The sequence below is a fragment of the Impatiens glandulifera genome, chromosome 8 (assembly GCF_907164915.1).
Source record: "Impatiens glandulifera chromosome 8, dImpGla2.1, whole genome shotgun sequence".
NCBI lineage: Eukaryota > Viridiplantae > Streptophyta > Magnoliopsida > Ericales > Balsaminaceae > Impatiens > Impatiens glandulifera.
Window position 1 is genome coordinate 10,345,784 of NC_061869.1, and position 22,212 is coordinate 10,367,995.

The 22,212-nt window shown below is 34.4% G+C and overlaps 2 protein-coding genes and 1 non-coding gene across 3 annotated transcripts; 1 reads left to right on the forward strand and 2 right to left on the reverse strand.

The window, feature by feature from the left end:
* Positions 1–3,050, forward strand: LOC124912952 (cation/H(+) antiporter 15-like). The gene is made up of 3 exons (XM_047453583.1): positions 1–213; positions 362–1,864; positions 2,352–3,050. The coding sequence occupies exons 1-3, from the start codon at positions 1–3 to the stop codon at positions 3,048–3,050; spliced, it is 2,415 nt and encodes an 804-aa protein (XP_047309539.1).
* Positions 3,051–10,579: 7,529 nt separating this feature from the next.
* Positions 10,580–11,194, reverse strand: LOC124912953 (LOB domain-containing protein 12-like). Its single transcript, XM_047453584.1, has 2 exons — positions 11,023–11,194; positions 10,580–10,933 (listed from the first exon to the last, which is right to left on the reverse strand). Exons 1-2 carry the CDS (start codon positions 11,176–11,178, stop codon positions 10,580–10,582), a joined length of 510 nt encoding a protein of 169 aa, XP_047309540.1. The 5' UTR covers positions 11,179–11,194.
* A 10,026-nt stretch (positions 11,195–21,220) lies between these two features.
* TRNAD-GUC lies at positions 21,221–21,292 on the reverse strand. Its single transcript has one exon. It is a non-coding gene; the product is annotated as a tRNA-Asp (tRNA).
* Positions 21,293–22,212: the final 920 nt, after the last annotated feature.

Here is a 22,212-nt window from a genome sequence, read left to right on the forward strand (position 1 = left end):
ATGGAGAAAACAGGACTTCCCCAAACAAATAGCTCTCTAATTTGCATAGTTCGCCAACCTACGGGCTCGAAAGGCATTTTTCTCGGCGAGCATCCTTTGCACTATTCCACTCCTGTCCTCATGGCTCAACTCTCCATCTCCGCGATTCTTACCTCCACTTTTCAATATTTTCTTCTACCATTCGGCGAAACAACCTTCACTTGCCAGACCCTTGTAAGATTATTATCGGACTTTTAGTAAATTAGTATTTTGTCACGATCACAAATAAAAAAAAAATTAATTTAGAATTTTGTTTTGTCAATTTAGGTTTTTGGGATGCTAAAAAGGGTCATATTTTTATGTCATTTGTTCTTATTCTCAGACGGGTTTGATATTGGGACCGTCGGGGTTAGGAAAGATTAAAGATTTATGGTCAATGTTATTCCCTAAAGTAAGCTTCTATATTGGCGACACCATCTCTTTTTTTGGCCTTACATTCTTCCTATTCCTTGTTGGTGTCAAAATGGACATAACCATTGTGGCTAAATCCGGCAAGAAAGCCATAGCAATTGGACTTTGCAATTTCTTCGTCCCTTTAGTCTTAAACGAATGTCTAGCCCTGTTCTTAATGAATTCCTTTCCCATGGATCCAATCCTACACGGCTCAATATCGTGGGTAGCAACATTTCAATCAATCTCATCATTCTATGTAATCAACGGTGTTCTAACCGACTTGAAACTCTTAAATTCAGAAATGGGCCGGCTAGCCACATCAGCTTCGATGATAAGCGGCCTTTGCACGTGGATATGGTGCGCGATCATTTTCACGTCACGTCAGAATTACATGTTGGGTAAACCGAACACTACTGTTGCCGTGATGATACTAGCCTTGGGGATGATTTTCTTGATATCGTATGTTCTCCGACCAATCATGCTATGGATGGCACGAAGAACGGGGGATGAGAAGGCGGTGAGCGAGAGTTACATTTCAGCGGTTCTCATCATGCTTTTATGTTGTTCTATGATGGGTGAAGCTATAGGTCAACATTTCATGTTTGGTCCGATGGTTCTAGGGTTGGCAGTGCCTGAGGGCCCGCCTTTGGGATCGGCTCTTGTGACGAAGCTCGAGGCGTTCGTATCGTTGATCTTGCTTCCATTATTCTTTGTGGTGAATTTGGTTTCGGTGGATGTATTCAATATGGAGCCAAATCGGCTTCAAATATTATGGACTATGACTTCATTTGGATTCATTTGGAAAATGATGGCTACCATTGTACCGTCACTTTATTGTCAAATGAAACTAAACGACGCTGTTGCTTTGGCACTTATTCTAAGTGTTCAAGGAATTACCGACATTCTCATCCTCAATTGGGCTTCACATCTTGATTTCTTGGATTCCGATACATATAATGTGATGGTCGTGAGCATTCTCATTTTCACGTCGGCTGTAACACCGATAATCAAGATTATTTATAAGCCATACCGGAGATATGTAGCCCGTCACCGTCGGACGGTTGAGCACGCTGCTAAAAGCGTTGGGGAGCTTCGAATGTTGGCTTGTCTCTACAACCAAGACCACACTCCGTTGATTATCAATCTTCTAGAAGCTTCCGCTCCCACCAACAAGAATCCGATTTGTCTGTTTGTTGTCCATCTAATCGAGCTCGTTGGTCGGGCAGCGCCAGTTCTAGTGTCTCATCGGAAAGGGAAATTTGTCTCGTCGTCTTCGTATTGCCCTCAAATTAGTTACTCCGAACATATTATACGTGCTTTTCGGATCTACGAGGATAATAGTGAGCAATCTGTCGCCATCTCCCCATTCACTGCGATTTCTCCTTTTGCTACCATGCATGACGAGATTTGTTCTCTTTCTCTTGACAAGAAGGTATGTAAAGAAATTAGATGACACTATAGAATTAAATCCAAATAAAGAAGTAGAAAGAAATTAAGGAAGCTACATTTTTTCAATAACTATAAAAGTCTTGGAAAACCCTAGACACTATGTGATAAAGTAAATTTTATTGAATTCTTAATTAAATAAATCTATAGTTTAACTTTATATAATAAATAAATAATTAGGAATCTATTAGGATTTTTCGAAGTGGAAATAGTTTTGCTAAATTTGATTCTATTAAGAACATTTTGATTGATTTGATTGAAGTGAGAAATCATTATGGAATAAATTGTGTTCTTATTTCAGAAATAAATTTAATTCACATTTATTACTTCAATAAACATGCAAAGGATAACAAATCTAATATTTATCTCTTCAATAAAAACGTTGGAAAACTCATCAAACATACAAAATATGGACAATATTATTTATCTTTACATATTTATAAATAGTAATAATTTATCGACATCTTTATCAGGTTTCAATGATCATCCTTCCTTTTCACCGGTCATGGAATCTTCAAGACACGATGGAAAACAATGAAAATTCGATCCAAGAGGTGAACCGGCGAGTCCTCGAATTGGCACCATGCTCCGTCGCCATACTCGTGGACCGAGGAAGACTCGGAGGCGGGATCGGTTCAACGTTCAATCTCGCCATCATATTCCTAGGCGGTAAGGACGATCGAGAAGCCCTTGCATTTGGGATTCGGATGTCAAAACACCCTAAAGTTCGTCTTTCGGTGGTGAACTTGATCGATTCAGGGAAAGATGGAAAGCGCATGTCCCCAGACTCCGACCGTGATAGCATTGTAATGGAGCGGTTTAAGGCGAATGAAAAAGATAGGTGTCGATACAAGGAGGAGTTAGTAGGGGATAGCGTTGACATTATAAGCGCAATGAGAACATTTGAGAAAGATTTTGACATGATTATGGTTGGAAGGGATCAGAACTGCGATACAAGATTGTTGATCGGATTGGCGCAATGGAGTGAAGCACCGGAGTTGGGATACCTTGGGGATATGTTGTCGTCGGTTGACTCGAGTTGTAAGGCGTCAGTTTTGGTGGTGCAGCAGCAGAGTCCGGTGAAGGGGATATTGAATGAGGATATGGATAGCCCTAAGTCATGTGCTGTTGTGGATATGCCATTTGTTTGGAGTAACATGTACAAGAGTTAGCCCAATGCATTTCCCTCATTAGATTCTCTTTTTCTTCTTTGTATTTGTAAAGTGTAGGAATTGTTGATTATGTGTAGCATTAGAAGCCTTTATTGTTAGCAATTAGATCATTCTTTGAGTCTAAAACAAAGCACAAAATGGATGTTAATGAACAAACAAACAAGGAAGAACAAGAACAAATAATGATAATTTGGACACCTATTAAAAAACCTTAAATTGATTAACATGTTAGGAGAATATTTTATGGCCAATAATTAATGACGCTTCAAATAGAGTCGACAAGAAGGTTTATAAGCTGGCGCATTATCACTTTTTAGAGACGCTTCCTTAGCGACGCTTCTTTAGCGACGCTTCATTAGCGACTATTTTCATTATTTGGCGACATTTAGTATATATATATTAAATTAAACAATATAAATGCTACACAAATAAATAATTTAATTTTGATAAAAATATTATAAATACATGATAAAATAAATAATTTTAATTAAGATAAAATTTATATATTTTGATTATCGTCAATTATACTTAATCAAACTTGAAAGGAAGACATTCCCTTAGAATTGAAAGAGAAAAACATATTATTAATCCTTAATGTTATGGGAGTCCGCATAAATAACTGATAAGACAAAACTAAAAATATCCACCCATATACTTTAAAAAAGTGTTTTTTTTGTCTTGTAAATGTTTTTTTTTTTTTTTTTTAGAGAAACTTCAAGTTCTTAAGCTGAATATATAGACTTTTCTTATCTCTAATCTTGTCCTATCCTTCCTTCTATTCCGGTTTTGTAGTTGTTGGAGAGTTTTCAAACTTTTTTTTTTTTTAATATAATGCTCTCATTTTAATAATAATTAAGGCTATGCTCAATTCCCCTTAAAAAAAAAGTCTTAATTAATTGGATGTGGATAATAATAATTTAATTAAACAAATCTAAATAGTCATAACAACATGAATACTAACTTGATAAAAAAAACATGGAAAGTGGCTGATGAACATATATAAGAAGATTTAAATTATTCAAACAAGGCCTTCAAAGTATTTTCAAATGAAAGAACATTTCATTAATCACTCGATCTAAAATAAAAATCTCAACTTCTTGGCTAAAGAAGGTGTGGGTTACATAGAGTTATCATTGTAACATGGAAGAAAAATGAACACCTCCCCAAATGAAAATGCAAACATAAAATCGTAACAAATTAGCAACACAAGCCTCGTTTCTTAATAGAAATGGCTAGAAAATAAAGAGAATCAACAATTAGGGAGAGCTAAATTATGATGGACCATGAAAGTCATTAATGGATATGGATAGAAAACAAAGAAAATCATTTAGATGGACCATGAAAGTCATTAATGGATATGGATAGAAAACAAAGAAAATCAATAACTAGGGAACGCTCAATTATAATGACCCATGAAAGTCATTAATGGAAATGGCTAGAAAATAAAGAAAATCAACAAGGGTTCGCTCAATTATGATGAATTTATTAGCTCTCGTCCATACAAGATATGCTCTTGTTTACCATACATTATTCCTTTCTAGTCATATATATGAGAAAAAAAATTGTATTGCTATTCTCATTTTTTTTATTTATTTTTTATTCACTTGTAAAAAAGGGGTAATCGCGAGCATAACCACGGATTGGTTTAAAGACCAATTGAAATTTTTACATAATAGCGATTGGTTTGTAAGCCAATCGGTATTATGTAAATAATACCGATTGGTTTAAAATCTTTAAACTAATCAGTGTAATACCATAGATAACGCCGATTAATTACAAAACCAATTGATATACCCCCTGATAAAGCCCCGCGAGAAAACTACGCCATCTTTTGGCGCGTTTAGGTAGTAGTAGTACCCAGCCCAATCGGTGAAAGGCCCCGTAATGTCGATTGGTTGGGCTACCAATCGGTGAAGCCATTAGTCATTTTACCGATTGGCGTATATACCAATCGGTATTTTCTATAAAAATGTCAAAACAACCTGTGAGCTTCCCCTAGTCCCGATTCACTCTCCCTCTCATCTCGCCGTTTCGCCCTGTCGATTGTCGCGCGCCCGTTTCTCCATTTTCCTTGTCGTTGTTCGTCTAAGTAAGATTATGATCGGTTAGAACTTCTTTGTTTAGGTATATGTTAGATTATGATCGGTTAGATCTTCTTTATTTAGGTTTAGGTTTTCAAGAATCCTTTTGTTGCCTTAGATCCGAAACTATTGCGGTCGTCGTTCCCATTCAGGTGATATTTCTACCTTTCTTGCATTTTGATTAAGCTATATGATTTGATAGATGAATGTTGAAGAAAATGCTTCCGATTGATTAAGCTATATGTTTTGTTTTGTTGAATGTAATGAAAGATGATTTCTTAGTACTTTATTTTGGGAGGAATAGTTGTTATACACAGGTTATGAATTCTCATTCATTCAATTTTGTAGTGTAATTAACCAATATAACCTAGTTTAGTTGTTTATATTATTTTTTTGAAAACATTCCATGCAATATAATAAAAATGATAGTCGTATTTGAAAATGAACTAATTAGTGAAACAAACAATTTTTTTTATTCTCACCAAAAGAAAAACAAGTTAACAATTTTTTTTATTCTCACCAAAAGAAAAACAAGTTATTGCAACGGAGTTAATATTTTGGTTAAGAATTTGTTTTTAAAATTTAAATTAATAGTGAAAAAACATAAGCTCTTATTCTTAATAAATAAATAACAAGTCGTTGTAGTATAGTGGTAAGTATTCCCGCCTGTACCAGTATTCCCGCCTGTCACGCGGGTGACCCGGGTTTGATCCTCTGCAACGGCGTTAAGATTTTGGTTTAACATGGTAGGCCAAGATTTATGAATAACAAGTCGTTTTAGTATTGTGGTAAGTATTAATGCATGTCATGCAGGTGACTTGGGTTCTAACCTGCCCAAAAAACATGACATTTTTGAATAACTCAATAAGGCAAGATTGTTGAAGTAAAAAGAAACAATAAGTATTGTGGTAAGTATTAATGCATGTCATGCAGGTGACTTGGGTTCTAACCTGCCCAAAAAACATGACATTTTTGAATAACTCAATAAGGCAAGATTGTTGAAGTAAAAAGAAACAATAGAGGGATCCAAATCAAACCCAAATGAAAATTCCATGTACAAGGCTGGCCGGGTATTTGAAAATGAACTAATTAGTGAAACAAACAAACTTTTTTATTCTCACCAAAAGAAAAACAAGTCGTTACAAGTTGCAACGGAGTTAATATTTTGGTTAAGAATTTGATCCGAGTTTTTAAAATTTAAAGTAATAGTGAAAGAAACAAGCTCTTATTCTCAACAAATAAATAACATGTCTTTGTAGTATAGTGATAATTATTCCCGCCTGTCACGCGCGTGATCCGAGTTTGATCCCCAGCAACGGCGTTAAGATTTTGGTTAAACATGGTAAGCCAAGATTTATGAATAACAAGTCGTTGTAATATTGTGGTAAGTATCAATGCATGTCATGCGAGTGACTCGGGTTCTAACCTATCCGAAAAAATGACATTTTTTAATAACTCTATGAAGGCAATATTGTTGAAGGAAAAGGAAACAACGAAGGGATCCGAATCAAACCCAAATGAAAATGACATGAATGGGCGGATCCATGTAGAAGGCTTCCTCGGTAGCCCAAATTATTTTGTGTGTATTTTAACAATAGCACCAGGAAAATACCGACGTTATTGATATTTTTTGGTTAAATAGCGACAGTAAACCTAATTTATTTTCTTTGTTTACTTGATATTATTATCATGCTACCCCAAATAAATTTTTTGAAAAAATTTTAGCCCGGGTAAAATAGTGGTAGGTATTCCCGCCTGTCACCTGGGTGACCCAGGTTCGATCCCCAACAACGGTGTTAAGATTTGGCGGGTGAATCGGGTTCTAATCTGTCCGAAAAACATTATATTTTTGAATAACTCATTGAAGGCAATATTGTTGAAGGAAAAGGAAACAACGGAGGGATCCGAATCAAACCCAAATATAAATGACATGCATGGACGGATCCATGTACAAGGTTGCCCGGGTATTTGAAAATGAACTGATTAGTGAAACAAACAAACTTTTTTATTCTCACCAAAAGAAAAACAAGTCGTTGCAACAGAGTTAATATTTTGGTTAAGAATTTGATCCGAGTTTTTAAAATTTAAATTAATAGTGAAAGAAACAAGCTCTTATTCTCAACAAATAAATAACATGTCGTTGTAATATAGTGGTAAGTATTCTTGTCTGTCACGCGGGTGACCCGGGTTCGATCCTCGACAATGGCGTTAAGATTAATGCATGTCATGCGGGTGACTCGGGTTCTAACTTGCATGAAAAATATGACCTTTTTGAATAACTCAGTGAAGACAAGATTGTTGAAGGAAATGAAAAATTCGGAGGGATCTGAATCAAACCCAAATGAAAATGACATGCATGGGCGGATCCATGTACAAGGATTCCCGGATAGCCCAAAATATTATGTGTGTATTTTAACAATAATAACCGGAAAATAACGTCGTTATTGATAATTTTCCGTCGCTAATGGGTAATAGCGACAGTAAACCTAATTTATTTTCTTTGTTTACTTGATATTATTATCATGATAGCCCGAATAGATTTTTTGAAAAAAGTTTCGCCCGAGTATATTGCATATCATGGCTCCGCCCTTGATGAGATGAAAAGTTTTTTTTAAAGGTAAAAGTGGGGTGAGACATGAAGATCTTCTCTCTTCTTACCTTTTGTCCTTATCATAGAGAGATTTGTTTATTGCATTTTCAAAATGCTATTGAAAAGTCAACAATTCATCTTTCACCCACATTGCATGGATGCAATTATCACACACATATATTTTGCGGATGATCTATTTATTGTGCCTAAAGCATATGTGGAGTATGTCAATACCACTAAGAAAGCACTCATTCCATTTTCTAGCAATACAAGTCGGTCTTCCATGAAAGTCATTAATGGAAATGCCTAGAAAAATAAAGAGAATCAACAACTATGGAGCGCTCGATTATGATGGCCATCTTTGCTCTCGTCCATACAAGATAGGATATGCTCTTGTTCACCTTACATTATACATTTCTAGTCATATATATGGAAAAAAATTTGTATTTCTATTCTCACCTTTTTATATATATATTTTTATATTTTGAAAAAAATTGATGAAATATGATATAAATGAGAGTGGTTTAGTCTAAACACAAACATGGTCGGACACAAAGTTTGGATTGCCTAGGCGAAAAACAATTGTTTTAATCTTTTATTTAACTTGTTATATTTTAAGCTACACTAGTAAAAAAATGGTTATTTAGGAGGGCAAAATCTCTCAGAGAAAGGCTTTATTCCTTCGGTGAAATATCTCACCGAGAGTGATAAACGCCATCGGCGCGTCTCGGTGATAAAGTTGCCGGAGAAATAAAAAAGTGCATTTACCAGGGCATCTAAAGTCCTCGGAGATAGATTAAAACCAAGGGCAGTGAAAGTCCTCAGAAATAACTATTTTTAATTTCGAGAGTAGCGCTAACGTTCTCGGAGAATTCTTTATATAATTAACAAAAGCATTTGAAATGCTCTCGATTATACTGTTTTAATTATTAACAAAGACTTTTGATATACTCTCGGTTATACTCTTTTTTTTTAAATAAAAGGTCTATAAACCGAATATTACATATTTTAAACCAAAAAATTTCAGACCAAATACACAAATTAGAGATACTAAATTTCATATACCAAAATCTCAATAATCCAAAAATACAATTATCCAACAAACTTAAATCTCAATTCATTCAACATTACAATATCTAATAAACCAAAATCTCAATTAACCCATAGTCAAAAAGTATTTAAAGATATAAAAAAACATCATATACCAGATTGATCTGGAGGTGGAAGTGGAGGATATCTCGCGATAAGCGTCGCCAACTTGTTCTAAAATTCTTCCCTTTGTCGTTGTGACTCAAGATCTTGTCTTTGTGACTCAAGAGTTTGTCTTTAAATTTTAATTTGTATTTGTCTTTGTGCCTCTTGTGCTTCTCTTTTAGCCTCAAGTGCTTCTCTTTGTGACTCAAGAACTATAGTCTTCAGTTGTTCTCTTTTCAAAGCCTCCTCTTGTAATTCAGTACGCAGCTTTTCAACCTCTTTCTCCCTCCGCTGAGATTGGCTTCATCTCTCTTTCTTTCCAAATGAAGTAGGTACTGTATGAAGATGCTGTATAAGGGTGTTGTATATATCATTACACTTTTTCATATATCTATTATTCGTCAAGAATTCTCCATGCATGACACTTCATCCAAAAAATGGTATTTTTAAAGGGAATTTAGAATCACACAACTTCTCCCATAAGAAGTCATATGGAACAAATTTCACAAATAATGTGTAACAATGACCAACCTTAAATAAACTATATATTGCCAACTTAAGATATCACACAAAGAAACCTTGATGGAACCTTGATGGAGTATATTTAATTTTGTTTAGGATTTCCCTAGCGCCTTACTGGCCTCACAAGACCTAAAAGAATGGGATTAACCATTTGAAAAATAATAATAAAAACATAAACAAAAATATCATCGATGTACAAACATAAAATACAAGCATTAACGAGTTTAGAAATGTTTAAAAAGATGAATTGGAGAAAAACATAAAATACAAACATTAACGAGTTTAGAAATGTTTAAAAAGATGAATTGGAGAAAAAAATTCACCAGTAGAAAACGAATTGTGACAAGAATTGTCACAAATTTAAAGAAATAAAGTTACAAAAAAAATTAAAACGAACATCAAGTTCTAAACAAAATCACAACAATATCGTAACTAAAATCAATATTAATGTTAGTCTTTTTTTAGTGTTGAAATCCGTTTTTTTTCGAAATCCATAGTTCATATTATTACGAAGTTTTTGTATTTATCTTTCCTGTTTTAATTTTTTTTTCTTTCCCTAATATTCTCGTGTTCCTCTAAAAACAATGAATTTTTAAGATCTAATTCTTACCGAGTTTTTTAAGCATGTCACTTCTCAAAATAAGTTTCTAATTATCTGATGGATCCATTCTTCTCATGCTACCTATTCTTATCAAATAGAAGAAAAAAAAACGAAATATCCCGTACTAAAAGAAAAGGTCCAGTACTGTAAATATTAATTTATTAATATTTTAATAATTATTTAAATAAAATGTATTATATATATATAATTATAATTTTTAATTTTATGAATTCTTCCACATCATGTTGTTTAAAAGAGGTTACTTAGATAGTTACCAAACAGGCGCATTTTAGTCAAACAAAAGCAGGGTAAAAAAAAGTTGCTTCATGATCACAATCGAGCAACCCAAAATGAAACCCTAGCCCAAACTCACGGACAGACTCCAAAAGAGAAGATCTCTCTCTCCTATACACAATCGACATGAAGATTCAAACTGAATACCTAATCATTAAAGCACTTTCATTACAAACATCAAATTAAGCAAACCTAATGAACAGATCTGAAGACACACTTAACTAGGTCTAGAACGATGATAAAACACTCAACAGAGTCGACTAGTATAAAGCGTTGAAGGTAACAGGTTGCTCAAACTGTAATTACCATTACTCCCAAAAAGAATAGATTTGTCTTCATGATCAATATTACTGCATGGGAAATCCATCATCTGCCCTACTCCTGCTAAATTATTATTATTATTTGCAGTATTTGGTTCTTGCTGCATCTGTATGCACAAGATCTCAGCCTGAGCAACCGCCAGCTGCATTTCCAGCTGCGAAACCTGATTCTGCAAGTAAGATATCGCCCCTACGCACCCGTAAACTGGATCTCTCATTCTTGCGTTTGCTTCGAATACCAGACTGCTTACTGCATCTGCTCTCTGATGAACTGGAAGTTCCTGTTATTCGATTCAGATAAAACAAGTTTTGTTGGGATTTGATCATAATTTTTGTAATCTTTATAAAAATATAGATGGTTTTAGTTTACCTGTAGCATCTTGCTAACATTACTGGCTCCAAAAACTTTGTGAACAATAGCGAACTTGTGAGGATCATCGGGAGGGAAATAGGGAGCAAAGATGCAGTCTTTGGTGCAGCGGCGTCTGAGAAGCTTACATGAAGCGCATGGTGAACCTCCTGCCATTCTCAAAATGTTATAAACCCTAGCTACTTAGTATTCAATATGAAATAGGAGAGAGAAAGTAAGTAGTGGTTATGATAACATGGACAAATGAGATTAAATGACTATTTATAATACAAGTTTTCGTCAAACGACAAGATTTCATTTTAATAATTTATTTAGATCGGTTTTAGAATTGATGGAAACTTAACCCATAATTTATTTATCCTTTTTGTTTGTTTGTAAAACATCATTTATTGATAAATAATGTTATTATTTTGAATGTATTGCTTTTTTTAGGTTTTATCAATAGTCAATAGTACCCCGAAAATCATAATACATTGAATAAAACCTAAAAAACCAATAAATTCTAAATAATGACATGAATTATCAATTAGAAAAATAAAACCCAATATGCAAAAACAACATCATAACTTAAAAAAATAAAATGATTAAGTCAAGTTAACTAATAATAAAAACTGAAATCAATAATAAATAAAAAATGAATGGTCTGAGTATAAAAACTCGAACTAATGACTATATAAGTTTATGTATTTTATCATTTATATAAGTCTTACACTTAAAATCAATGTCAATGCAAGCTTTTCTTAGTGATTTTATCCATCTTTATCTCTTTTGTAGGTAACATTCCTTCTATCTTTAGATGCGGTTAAGACTAAGCGCCTTCATCATGTATCCATCGCCTTCGTTCGAAGAATGAGCATTTGCTGGGTCAGAGGATGAAAATCAATGTGAAACATAATTTGACGAATAAAATGTCCCTTAGATGTAAACAACAATGGTTATCTAAAGATTAACCAATGTTTACTCAGTAACATAATGAATTTACTATGTTTACTATATAGTTACCCTCACCATAAAATTAAACCCTAAAGTTCAAAATTTTTACATAGGGACAATTAATTAATAAACAAACAATAAGAACTAGGATTGGCTAGTGGGTTATTAACTAGGCTAATTAATGAGTGATTAGAAATTATAACCCAAAAGAACCAAGTGAGATGGGCGATCAACGTGAATGTTTGTTGTCCAAACCAAACATTCACATGGACATAGGGACATAACATTAAAACAATTACCAGAGCACGAATCTCTCTCTCCCCTCTCATGGGAAGTCCAAAGGCAATCAATGTTATAGCTAACACCGAGATCAACTATATTGTTCAACATTTCTTAGTACCAATGCTTTTATTTGACCCTTTCTCCCACCATCCTTCTAGTGTTTTTTTTTTTGTCCCATACTAATATTTTTTTACTACTCTACCCACCTACTTAAATGCATAAATCTTCTTAATTAATTAATTGTGTAATAGTGGCAATATTTTCAGCTTGGTGATGAAAAGAGGTATGGACTTCAATATTGGTGTGTCCCTTTCAGAATTCTCATTTAGATCTTTGTTGCCAACATGAGATGAGTCAACACTCACTATTAGGTCACTTAAAGATTAAATTAGAAGATCAAAATAAAGCTCCAACATGAAAAATCTAAATGGTTAAGAAGACTCGAATAGACAACTTTGTAGCCACGAGCCTTCAAGTGTATATCATTGTTCCGATGTTAAATAGTTGCCTTCAAAACATCGTTAATCATTTGTAGTATCGTCCTAGCTATCTTTTAATAACCTCATTCTCTATAGCATCACTATTAGCCTCATCATCTTTCGCAAGAAGCTTGCCGCTGGCATCTTGGTTTGTGTCGAGGCCTGGAGTACCACTTGGGCTAACAATAAGAATTGGAGTGAAAAAGACATATAGGATGATCTTTTCTTGACCGTTTCTCCAATTAAATTATTTTTCCAAAACTCTCCTATAAACACTTTGAAATTTATTTAAACGGAGTTTGTGTTTTCAGTTTTCTTTCAAAACTCTCTTGTAAAGATGTTTTGAAATTTCTTTTACCAAATTTGACAATAACAACAAGTTTTTTCCTAAAAAAAAGGTATATCAATGTGACAAACCTTAAAGATAACATCAAACCATACATTCAAATATAGTACTTTTCATAAATACTTCATTTTGAGTTTGAGAAAAACATTCAAATGATTTGATTTTCTATCTAGCAATGCACACACATTAATGACGTTTCTTTTTATATCTTATATGAATCTGACCATGTTATGTTAGGGCTATATATTCCTTTGTAATTCAAGACTTCGGAACAATTAGTTTTATAGGATACAAAAACATCCTTTTATCTTTTTTTTTTAATTTAAAAAGATTGCACAACTCTCATAGTCATATATGTACATGTTACTCGATCCATTTCAACTTAAAGACATTAATACTCAAAATTTAGAAATATTTAATGGAAAATTCAATTCAAAATTGGTGACAAATTAAGAATTTTGAAAAAGAAAGATTATTAGAAACACTCTAACCTAGCTAGCTAGTTACAAATATATATGTTGTAAAAGTTTCCACAAATTCATTTAGAAGGCGGGATTCTTCTTCAACATATATATATTTCATGATTTGTTTGTAAATAAAATTGCAAAAATGTGGAACCCTATGAGTTAGTGATTCTCTCTCTAGCATTTAATGCTTCCCACATGATTCCAAGCTTCTAATCTTCTGTACCGAGGGAAAAGAACAGGAGAGCTCTCTTTCCCCAGTTGTAATGGCAATTACTATATATTCTTTTTGTTTGCATTAAAGTCTCTCCTTCTTATCTCTCATCACTAATTAAATTAGTCTAGGAATATGAGATAGAGATGAAATGTGAGAAACCCTAAAATCATATTTTATTGTTTTAACGTTATTCTATGTGATTATAGTATTGAGGAAAAACAGACATCTTTAACCGCCTTGGAGAAATTAAAGACAGTTCAATCTCCAATGCAAAGAAACATTAAATGCACTTTGCTGATATGGAAGATTCGATACCATTATCGTTCAATTTTCAAATCAACACTATCGTAGTACTTACTAATCATGAATGAATTAAGATTTAAGAGAAGAAACAAACAAACAAACAAATTAGACCTAGCTAGCTATTAGGCCTTTGTCAATGACCAACTACGTACAACATAGAGTTTGTTAGGTAATGGTTTATTTAAATAAATTTGAGTTTATTTAAAAAAAATATTGATGGTTAATTTTGAGGATATGACTTTTTTTTTAAAAAATATTTGAAAGTTAATATATAATGATAAAAAGAAATTAGTTATTTTAGTTAATGAATTGAGTGATGTAATTGATTAGACGGTGAATAAAATAATATTTATTTATTGTTGATTTTTTTTTTTTAATAAAATCCAACCGAACAAGACCATATATATTTTGTACATTGCTGCTTGCTAGAACCAGAAAATTACACTGATCAGGAATTAATTGCAGATTCCCTCATGTTTACTCTCTCGTGCATGATCGAACCATTTTGGAATAGAAAATTCAAAAACGAATATTGTTTTTGTTTTTCCTTAATATATGTCAATTATAATCTTCGTACAAATCCAAAAATCAGAGTTTTTGAGGATTTTATCAATGCGAAGGAAAATTTTCTAAAATAATTTGGGTGCTTGAACAAAGAGAAGAAAAAAATTGTATTTATTTTAAAAGATTGTGACAAATACATATTTTTTTGGTTGGATTTAAGGTCATTATCGTCTATTTGTATGGATCTGTCTCTTATTAATAAAAAAAAATGTTATAATTTTAACAACAAAAAGAATAATATTGTCGGGACACCTATTTTTCTCGTGTTGACAAGAAGTGTTTTGCTAAAGTTAAATCAACAAGAGATTGGTCTTTGAGGAACGTTGCAATTAGAAGTAGGTTTCAGTTCTCTAACAAAGAACTTTTTTTATTTCAGAGATGCTCCTTAAAGCACAAAAACATGTGAAAATACTCATAAAGTTTGCATCATTTAATCATAATTAACTTATTATACTCTGCCAAGAAAAATGACAAATTTAACAAACCATCTTTCAGTTCTCATATATTATGTTGTTGGAATTAGATTAGCTTCTATTACATCTTTTAGTAGAATTGCAAATTAATTTTATTTATATTTTTGTAAATGGTGAATTTTCATTGTTTACCGGGTAGAGAAGTCTCAACTTCGTGTGTTTAAAGTTGGAATTATACCTAAGACATAACACACTACAATGTTATGGGAGACTAGAATGTAGAATAAAGAATTCATATACCCATAGTCATGAATTCAAGTATTCACACAAAGTAGATAAGGGAAATAGGGAGAAATAGAAAGTAAAAAAGAAAGATTTTTTTTTTTTTACATCAGATACATTGTGCATTAATGGTCTATTCAGGGCCAGGGCCAGGGCCAGGGCCAGGGCCAGGGCCAGGGCCAGGGCCAGGGCCAGGGCCAGGGCCAGGGCCAGGGCCAGGGCCAGGGCCAGGGACAGGGACAGGGACAGGGACAGGGACAGGACTAGGACTAGGGCTAGGGCTAGGGCTAGGGCTAGGGCTAGGGCTAGGGCTAGGGCTGTTCAGGGCTAACCCATGAGTTTGTTGGACTCGCCCCACTTAACGATGAAACATTTACCGTCGTTAAAGGTTGATGTTAAAGGTGGTATTTTGTACCGTGGTGCTACCATCTTAGACAATTAGGGTTGGTTATCTTTATGTTTCAATTTTTGTTATTTGGAAACGACATTTTTTTAATATTTTTTTCCTCTTTTAGTAGTTGTAACTGAATACTTTTATGTGTTTAGCTCAGATATAAGTTGAACTCACCTTCAATTACGGATATGAATAAGTTTGTGAAAAGTTTAGCTTACTGTATTTTGATTTTCCTTCGTCATCTTCAATTTTCGGACTGTTAGGCGTATTAAAAGTATTTTCTTCTCATCCCTGTTTTGTCTTCTTTTTTAAAACCCTTGATTTCTTGTTCTCTTAACTCTTTCGTTTCACTTTGAATAATAGATTTAATCTTGGTTCTTGAAATCAAGAATTTTTAACCCCGGTTATATATTTAAGTCGTAACATTCTGGTATCAGAGTCAGGCGATTTTGCGATGATAGAAACCCGACATCAACTTGAGATGGATGCTCTTAAAGTCTTAATCGGAGGTCTGACCCAGCAATCAACTTCTATGCAAACTTCCCTACAACAAAATATGACTGAATTGAGTAATAATATGGACATAATGTTCAATGTCATAGAAGGAAAATTGACATCCATAGAAGTAGGGTCTTTTCTTGGCCAAGAACCTCGCCCAAGGCTTATGATGATGATGCTTACCATGTCCCTCCCCGCGATAGGCCATTCCATCATGGCCAACAGTATGTTCCTCCAACCCAGCTCGTGAAGGTTGATTTCTCTCGGTTCAATAGAACAGATGTGGAGGGTTGGCTTATATCTCTTTAGGGTGGATAGGACTACTGATACAACTAAACTTGACATTGCTCCCATCCACTTTACTAGTAATGTCAGAATGTGGTATGGGTCATATCTTTAACAACACAGACATAGAAAAGCCATGACGTGTAAGGTGTTCAAGGGAGACCTCTTGCTGCAGTTCGGTTCCTCGATACATGACACCCTATGAGACAATTGATGAACCTAAAACAAATCAATTCTATTCAAGAATACAATCTCTGATACATGTCAATTTCCTAAAAATTGCATAGTATCCCCATAGAGTATGTTATAGATTGATACATGTCTAGAATGAGGGAGGAAATTGCAAATGTGATCATGTTGTGGTTTCCCATATCCTTAAATTAAGCCATGTCGATGGTCAAGGTCCAAGAAGTGACATAAATGTCTCTATTAAGAAGTGGAAACTTGTACAGCACTGAACCGTCGCTGCTGTCCAAGCCAACCAATGTTAAATCAGAATGGCCAAGCACCAACAGAACTCCATACTTCAAGCCAAGCTCATCATATGTGTCTTCTTACAACGCGAACCAGTGTCGTAATAAGTAATTAGACCCAGCTGCAATTGATGAAAAAAGGAAGAAGGGCCTCTATTACACATGCCATGAAAAGTGAAAGCCTAACCATAGGTGTAAATCAAAGTTATTCATGGTCTTGGCTAATGACCAAGAAAACTTATCATATTTTCAAGAACCCACTCTAGAGTCGGTGTTTGATGATCCTCTTTTATAGCCTGAGGCAGTGGAAGAATCTTTCATTTCTTTGTACGCATTGACCGTTTTAAGAATTTTCAAACACACCAAATTCTCGGTAAGATCGGGAACCTACCGGTGGTGATTCTAATTGATACAATTAATACTCATAACTTCATAAATAGTAGGATAATGAATAACATAAGCCATGATACTCTACCCACCTAGGTGATGTCAGTTCGAGTGGCAGGCGGCTCTAACATATTTTGCTCCAGCATATGCTAAGATCTGAAATGGTCAATGGAGGGTAAAGATTATCAAGCATATATGAAAGTACTTACCATTACAGGGTACAATATTGTGATGGGCATCGAGTGGTTAATTACTTTAGGTCCTTCGTCATGAGATTTTGAGAAAGTTGACCCTATCTTTTGAAAAATGAGGGATAATCATTGTCTTGTAGAGTATGCCCCATGATCAACCTGATACAAGGCAACCAGTTAGAAAAGCTACTAAAAAAGGTAATGTTTTTTACATGGTTCAAATAAGGAGTGAAAATAAATGCTAGTTTTTTTCAATTACCACAAAGAACCAGAAGAGATTATTGAAGACCTTTAACAGATGCTTGAAGACTTCAGCTCAATATTCCAACAACTAGAAGACTTACCACCAGTTAGGGAACATGATCATCAAATCCCATCAAAGGAAGGCATAGAAACAATGTGTATGTGTTCATACCGGTATCCTTCCCTATAAAAGACAGAAATTAAATATTTAATCAATGATATGTTGAATAGGAGAGTCATTAGAAGAAGCCACAACTCTTTTGTTGCTCCTGTGGTGCTAGTCCAAAAGAAATACTTATCTTGGAGGTTGTGTATCGATTAAAGGCGGCTGAACGTAGCAACCATCAAGGATAAGTTTCTTATACCTGCTATTGAGGAGTTGATGGAAGAGTTGCATGGCTCTAGAGTCTTCTCCAAGATGGATTTGCGTTATGGGTTCCATCAGATAAGGATGCACTAAGTTGATTGTCACAAGACAGTATTCCGAACTCACGAAAGCCTATATGAATTTATGGTGATGGCCTTTGTCTTAACCAACGCCCCATCTTTTTTCCAAAGCTTAATGAATGCAACCTTGAAATCATTCCTGAGAAGATTTGTGTTGGGATATTCGATGACATCTGGTGTACAGGCCGAGTTAGAATGAGCATATCTTCCATCTACACCAAGTCCTATCAATATTGAAATAGAACAAGTTATTCTTTAACAATGGAAAATGTAGTTTTGGGTGCTACTAAATTTCTTCCATATGTCATATATTAGATGAAAATGGAGTGACTACTAACCCGTATAAACTACAAGAAATGAGTACATGGCCGATTTCACAATTAGTTAAGCAATTGAAAGGGTTATTGAGACTGACCGGATACTATCGAAGATTTATCAAAGATTATAGTTCCTTAGCCCAACCCTTACTGCCCTACTAAAAAAAGGACAACTTGCATGGAATGAAGAGGCATAGGCGATGTTCCTATTATTGAAGCGGCGTATGTTGTCCCCTCCAGTCCATGTCCATGTGCTGTCCAACTTCAAAATTCCCTCTATGGTGGAAACTGATACAAGTGAAGCTGGAATTGGTGCGGTATTGATGTAAGAAGGGCACCTCATCTCATTTATCAGCAAGGCTATTGAACCGGGAAAGATATCATCATCCACATGCGAGAATGAGCTGATGGCCTTGACTTTTGCTATGGAGAAATGAAGATCATATCTCAGGTACAAGTAGTTCATTGTAAAGACAAAGCATTAAGCCCTCAAATACCTATTAGAATAGAGAGTACAAATCCCCGGCACAAGAGAAATGACTTTATAAAATAGCGGGATACGATTTTGTAGTGCAATATAAAAAAGGACCAGAGAACCTGGTGGAAGATGAATTGTCTAGGCGGGTAACTAGAGTCCAATGCGCAGGGGTCTCCGAGTATCACATTGATGTCCAAAAACAGATTCACAAAACTTTACAAGTTGATCTCAACTTATCCAAAAACATTCGAGAAATTCATGCAAATGCTGATACTCACCCATAATTTTCGTATGATAATGGGATGTTGAGAAAAAGGGACCGGCTGGTGGTGGGAAAGAACAATGAGTTCAAAATCACCCTCATTGTAGCAATACATTTGGGAGCATAGAGGGGAATTCAGGAATACTGGTCACCCAAAATAAGATGTAGTTGGTCTACTCTTGGCCGAGATGTTGAAGGATATTAGAGAATTCGTTCGGACCCGTGAAGTGTGGCATAAAAATAAATCAGACAATTCAGCATATAAAGGTCTGTTATAGCCCTTATCAATTCCCAATCGGTTTTTGAAATCGATTTCAATAGATTTCATCAAGAGCTTACTAAAGTTAAAAGGAAAAAGTATTATATTTGTGGTAGTAGACAGACTATACAAAATGGTCCATTTTATGAGTTTATAGCATCCCTTCACTGCCCAAACAATTGTTGAAATCTTCATGGCTAACGTTTGAAAGCTTCATGGAATGTCAACAACCATCATCGGTGATCGGGACAAGGTGTTCTTGATCACTTTCTAACGGAAATTCTTAAGGATAAAATGAGTTCGACAAACCTTGTCCATAGCCTATCACCCTCAGACATATGGCCAGACCGAGGTTGTCAACAAGTGTCTAGTGACTTATCTACGATGAATGGTTGGGAAACTCCAAAATATTGGGTGCACTGGCTGCCTTTGACTGAATGGTGGTACAACACGAGTTTACATACAGCCATACAAACAACCGCTTTCGAAGTAATATACGGATACTCCCCATGTCCATATACCATATATTGTAGGAGACTCGAGAGTGGAAGATGTGGATGTGTCATTGGCGGCAAGGAAAGCCATACTTTAACTCTTGAAATTTCATTTATAAAGAGCCTAGAATCGTATGAAGTAACTGGATGACAAAAGGAGAAAGGAGTTTACTTTGGAGATGGCCCAGGTGGGAAGTTGGGTATTTGTGAAGCTACAATCATATAGATAGAGCTCAAGCCAAAAGTTATTCCACAAGCTCTCACCCAAGTATTTTGGGCCCTTCCAAGTGCTAGAAAGGATTGGGGAATAGCCTACGGCCTGGAACTCGGAGCCAATACCAAGATCTACAATGTCTTCCATATTTCGCAATTGAAAAACTTCTAAGGGATCTCTGTTGCCATTGTAGAAATTCCCCAGTTTGGTGCACAAACTAACAGAACATGAAATATTGTGAGTGAACAAGACTTCATGACGCATGGGAAAATAAAAAGATAAATGATGATCAATTGAGAAGGGGAACAAATAGAAAACCAAACATGGGAACATGCTGAAGTGATAAGCATTCAATGCCCAAAGATGCTGATAACATGGAGGCAAACTAGGCCTTAAAATCTCTGTGTCGAGGACGACGAATATTTGAAGGGGGGATAATGCTACAATTTTAGATAGTTAGGATTGGTTATCTTTCTGTTTCAATTTTTGTTATTTGCATACCACATTTTGTTAAATTCTTTTTCCCTCTTTGAACAGTTGTAACTGAATACTTTTAAACTCACCTTTAAATTACAGATATGAATAAATTTGTAAAAGTTTAGCTTATTGTATTTTGATTTTCCTTCGTCATCTTCAATTTTCGGACTGTTAGGCGTACTAACAAAGTTTAGCTTACCGTATTTTGATTTCCTTCGTCATCTTCAATTTTCGAACTGTTAGGCGTACTAACAGTATTCTCTTCTCATCCTTGTTTCGTCTTCTTTTTCTAGAACCCTTGATTTCTTGTTCCCTAACTCTTTTGTTGCCCTTTAAATAATAGATTTAATCTTGGTTCTTGAGATTAAGAGCTCTTATTATTAGATATAGGCATATTTACCACTATACTACAACGAAATGTTATTCTTCTTGTTTGTTTTACAAATAAGTTGATTTTCAAAAATACAGGTTCACTGTGTTAAACCCAAAATGTTAACGCCGTTGCCGGGGATCGAACCCGGGTCACCCGCGTGACAGGCGGGAATACTTACCACTATACTACAACGACTTGTTGTTCAATTTTTGAGAAAAGAGCTTATGTTTTCACTATTAAGTTAATTTTTAAAATATTTGGATCTAATTATTAACCAATATATTAACTCTTGCAACGACTTGTTATTCTTTTGTTGATAATAAAAAAGTTGGTTTGTTTCATTAAATAAGTTAAGTTTTTAAAAATGGTTATCATTTATATCATTAGTTGATAAAGGTCTAGTTTTTACCACTTTGTGAATAGGCTTGTATCCCAACCTGCATGTTAATTTCTTTTAGTAAATCCAAATTTTATTTATGTTATACAAATATCTTCTTTTTGATCATGTTAATTTTTTTCCAAAATATTGGTTTTTAAATTCCAAAAAATTTTATACCAAATTCTTAGCTCCATGTCTAGGATGTTTATTCGTTTCAAATGTGGTAATCTAGTTATAAACCTTAAGTTTAATAAGAGACTTTTGATGGTATTCAGCTCGATAAATTTTCAAAGCCCAAATAACTTTCCTAATTTTCTAGTATGTTGAGTTCAAATCCTTCTTTTGAAATTGGAGTATGATATATAATATTTTGTATATATTCTTGATGATACATCTGATGGCTATATACAAGAAACCTTTCTTTATTAGGGAATCATATATAATCTAAGATCTTATTCTAATCAAATAAAGATAAACAAAAACCAGATAAGATGTGACCTAACTTTCCAATATATTTAAGCAAGAAAATCACAAGAGAATAATGATCATCCCAGAGTGTCAAAGCATAAGAGTACTGCACTTTCACATGCCTATAGGCTATAGCTCAATTTTTTAGACTAATAACGGAGTCCTTAAGATAAGATGACTTTGTAAGTTTTATATTTTATATACAAGATTATTGTCGAATAGAAATAAACATTTTTATATTTTATTTTTTGAACGAAGAAGAACTAAC

Bases quoted from the DNA above. Each gene is read 5' to 3' on its own strand.
- LOC124912953 (XM_047453584.1), bottom strand. From the start codon at position 11,178: ATGGCAGGAGGTTCACCATGCGCTTCATGTAAGCTTCTCAGACGCCGC. The intron at 10,934-11,022 runs GTAAACTAAAAC...ATCGAATAACAG, and splicing joins ATGTTAGCAAGATGCTACAG to GAACTTCCAGTTCATCAGAG.
- LOC124912952 (XM_047453583.1), top strand. From the start codon at position 1: ATGGAGAAAACAGGACTTCCCCAAACAAATAGCTCTCTAATTTGCATA. The intron at 214-361 runs GTAAGATTATTA...TCTTATTCTCAG, and splicing joins CCTTCACTTGCCAGACCCTT to ACGGGTTTGATATTGGGACC. The intron at 1,865-2,351 runs GTATGTAAAGAA...CATCTTTATCAG, and splicing joins CTCTTTCTCTTGACAAGAAG to GTTTCAATGATCATCCTTCC.